The 3,905-nt window shown below is 41.3% G+C and overlaps 1 protein-coding gene across 1 annotated transcript; it reads right to left on the bottom strand.

Moving 5' to 3' along the window:
* Window positions 1–6: 6 nt before the first annotated feature.
* LOC103801512 (poly(A) RNA polymerase, mitochondrial-like) lies at window positions 7–1,448 on the bottom strand (the record flags this gene model as incomplete). Its single annotated transcript, XM_009073927.1, has 3 exons — window positions 7–188; window positions 483–716; window positions 1,276–1,448. Coding segments are annotated over 3 exons (589 nt in total), but the record flags the coding sequence as incomplete, so codon positions are not given.
* Between the last annotated feature and the right edge of the window lie 2,457 nt (window positions 1,449–3,905).

Here is a 3,905-nt window from a genome sequence, read left to right as displayed (position 1 = left end):
AGAAACATGTCCACATCACATCCCAATTTGCCAAAGGTGTTGACTGAAGAGCCAAATGGCTTTACAGTGCTGTCTGGAAAATATGCACGTGTGAAATCCCGAACCAGAGAACAGGCCAGAAATCGAAGCTTGATGTTTTCTTCTGTCAGCTGATATTCATTCAGTAGAGTGTACATCTGACTGCTTATCTAGTTCAGAAAATAAACACTGTAAAAATACAACGACCCATCTTCTATTACTGCAATTAGAAGATTATTTTTTAAAATTTCAAACAGGTTTCTTTCATACAGATAAATTATTTTCACAATTAAAATTACTAGTTTCATTTATTTGTTTTAATGTAGAACCAGTCACACAAGATTCTGATAGGGGTTACTTTTTTAATAGAAACAAGTTGCATTATAAATTTCACATGAACACTTGCAAATCTGAAATGAAATGGTTCATTTTTAATTGAGAGAGATCTAGAAATCTCTACTTACACTGTCTGCAAGACAGAGCTTTTGAATAAGGTCCTTCACTGGAATGTGACTCTGAGGAGCAAGATGAAGTGGTGTTGCTTCAGCAAGTTGACTCACTGGGTTTTTCAGCGTGAAAGTAAAAAGTCTAGATTTAAATGGGACAACATGATGCTCTGCAGCACTTGGCACTCCAACAGCATCCTGCAATGAGGCTACACTGCTCTTTTCAGAAAACTCTACCAAAGCACTGATGCCCTAAAACATTAAGAATGGAAATACAGGGTTAGATAAATGCATACAAGCCTTGAACTGACAATACTGATATTACTCAGATGTTCCTGGGAATACTGAGACAGTTTAACATGACAGCCCTGAAGGTGAGTGTTAGGTTCTGTATCTCAGCAGGTTTTCAACACTTTTTTACAAGAGGCTAAAAATATTTAAGATGTACTATTCTTGGCAGTAAGCACTACACATGCAAGTTCTGAAATTTATTTATCTTCACAACTGAAATGCACAAGAAAGACACAGAATAAAAGAGTTATCTCTATGGTTAGAACAATGAACAATGCTACGTCAGTTTCAGAGATTTAGTGCACATCAGGTTGCTGGCTAACCCTTAGGGATGTTGCTTAGCTGACTTACAAATAAAAATCTGCTGCTCAGCAACTTGTAAACATTAACACAGACAAAACCTGATTCAATATACTAATTATATATAATCTGCTTAACTTGCATGTATAAGGCCTTGACCAAATGCTGGTATTTCTTTTTGTCTATGTCTAGATTTTAGTTTATATAGTTAGTTACTTACACGATTTTCAAAAAAGAAATGACTCCTAACATTTCCATGAGTAGATAAATACTGCAATAATTTCTTTTCATTAAGTTTTGGTGGGCACTTAATTAAAACAGTCCGTTCAGCTTGATCCAGTCGTTCTGCTTGGACCTCACTGAATGTCTTCTGTCTTGCACTGACTTCAGCATCTGTGAGAAGAAATGAGCATTAAGGCTTTTCTGTATAAACATATGTAAACAAAAAGATATAAAACCGATTTTAGCTAATCTCTTCCTCTTAATCTCTTCCTCTGCATTGAACAACTGAACAAAGGTTTGTCCTGGCTCTCCAAGATGCTGACAGCAAAAGAGAAAACAATGAAGAATGAATGAAGGACAGAAATGTATTTCTTTCACAAATGCATACATTTGTAATAACAAGGAGTATGAAATGTAGGAAGAAAACAATACTAACCTCCCTTGATGTCACAGCATCACACAGCTATCACAAGTTTGATGATAAAAGGAATCCTTGTTCTTTAATTTGCTGTTCACCACCAAGAAACTCAGCACACACAGTCAGACTCTACATAGGAGTCTGGAAGTATCAGCTATGCTGTGAGGCAGAGCTAGACCTTTGGCAAGCTGCACTGAAAAGATATCTCTCTCTGCTACCACAAAACCAGCACTTTCACCTGCGGAGCAATTCAACACTTGCTATTTTCACGACTCAGCACCTTCCTTTACAGTAAACTCCTACTCAAAACGTTCATTTAATAAACCACTTTCATCTACTACAATAAACTCACAGATCAGTCATATCTCACACTACTGGCAATCTGCATTGCTGCTAACAGCCCACAGAATTCACATGGAATTAAGACACACTGAACATCCAGGAACATGGGAACTTTTTTCCTCATTGCATACAGGCAAAGGGGCCATGTCGCAAATCTGAAGTCAGAATCACTTCCCTGCATAACTCTCAAACTAATCTATGGGCCACATCACCTCAGTAGAGCCTGTGGAGCTGCTGCTACCTGTTAATCCTGCCATTCATAATTCAGATTAGGAAACTGGGGAACATTTCCCAGCAGCTACTACCTGCCACAGGAAGATTCCACAGAGAGCTCTTTATTCTATGCTTTTGATTTTCAGGAACCCATGGGATATTGTGGCTTCAAGAATATCCTAACTATCATGTGATGATACTTGTTAGTATTTATTTTTACAAGTGTTTTATTTTACAAGTTTATTGAGCTCTCACAAAGGCTTGTAAATCATAACCAAAGTAATCGTTGCAATAGCTTAGTTTTATATAGCATTTTTCATCCGAAGACCAAAGAAACCACAGGGGCAGAGAGGGTGAAGTGACTAAGATGCAGAAAAGACAAGTCCCATTGGATGAGTGACATGATCAGGAGGTGGAACCAGATCTTCTTACTCCCATAACTCTGTGCATTAGGCCAGAACGGCTACATGATTCTTGCCTGATTTGCTACCTGTACATGCACAGTTACTACTGCAGAAGACAAGCTCTGCCATCCCTCAGCTCTGTGTGCTTTGCATAGTCTGAGCATGGCACAGATGCAGATGATCACACCCAAATGCTGGCTGTAAGCATTTCAAATGCACGGCAGGCCATCCACTTTGTTTTCTTCCCCTGTTCCATATAACATTCCCAGTTAGTGCCAAAGTTTCACTGTCATTTTAAACAGGTACACATCAGCACTGCTGCTGGAAGAAGCAGCCCTATCCTCCACGTGGTGCTCTCTGCATACTGATGCCAACGCAAAGACTCACAGAGATGTGTGTACAAATAGGTACATTGGGTAAAAATCGTGGTGCTCTCTGCATACTGATGCCAATGCAAAGACTCACAGAGACGTGTGTACAAATGGGTACATTGGGTACAAACTACATTGGGTAAAAATTGAAAGAGGAGATTTAGGTTAGATATTTGGAAAAAGTTTTTTACTGTGAGGGTGGTGAGACACTGGCACAGGTTGCCCAGGGAGGTAGAGGATGCCCCGACCCTGGCAGTGTTCAAAGCCAGGCTGGATGAGGCCTTGAGCAAACTGGTCTAGTGGGGAGGTGGCCCTGGCCCTGGCAGGGGGTTGGGACTAGATGATGATCTGTAAGGTCCATTCCAACCAATGAAATTCTATGATTCTATGCAGCAAACCAGGTGAGACTAATGATCTGAGTTATGTAGCAGAACAAGAGTGATTAACTGAAATCTGGAATTGTTTCTACACCCACATTGCTGCACATTTGTCGATGTAAGGGTGTAAACTGCAAAAGACTGATGGCTTTGAAAAACTGTGACAACAGTGCCTGTGCAAGAAACACTTGCCACCTGGTGTTTTTCAAGCTTTTAACTACGAACCTAAGCACAGGGCTCAGGCTCACGCGTGCATTAACTGTGTGTTCCAGGGAACACCCAAGTCACAGCACAGCACCAATGGCCACTCCTCACTCGTTCCTGACTCGCACTAAGGACACAGCGCCAGTCGCGCTTCCTCTACCTTTCTGAGGGAGTCACTCAGCATAACCTGTCACCTGATTTACCCCCAACTGCGCTTGACACGCCTAACGCTGGGCACTGACAGCACACCGAGGCCTCCCTCGGGACGGCACGGCACCTCCACCCCGCAGCCGCGGGGG

The sequence above is a fragment of the Acanthisitta chloris genome, unplaced genomic scaffold (assembly GCF_000695815.1).
Source record: "Acanthisitta chloris isolate BGI_N310 unplaced genomic scaffold, ASM69581v1 scaffold11924, whole genome shotgun sequence".
In the NCBI taxonomy this organism is placed as follows: Eukaryota; Metazoa; Chordata; class Aves; order Passeriformes; family Acanthisittidae; genus Acanthisitta; species Acanthisitta chloris.
Note: the sequence above shows the minus strand (reverse complement) of the source record. Positions and strands in the feature narration are given on the sequence as shown.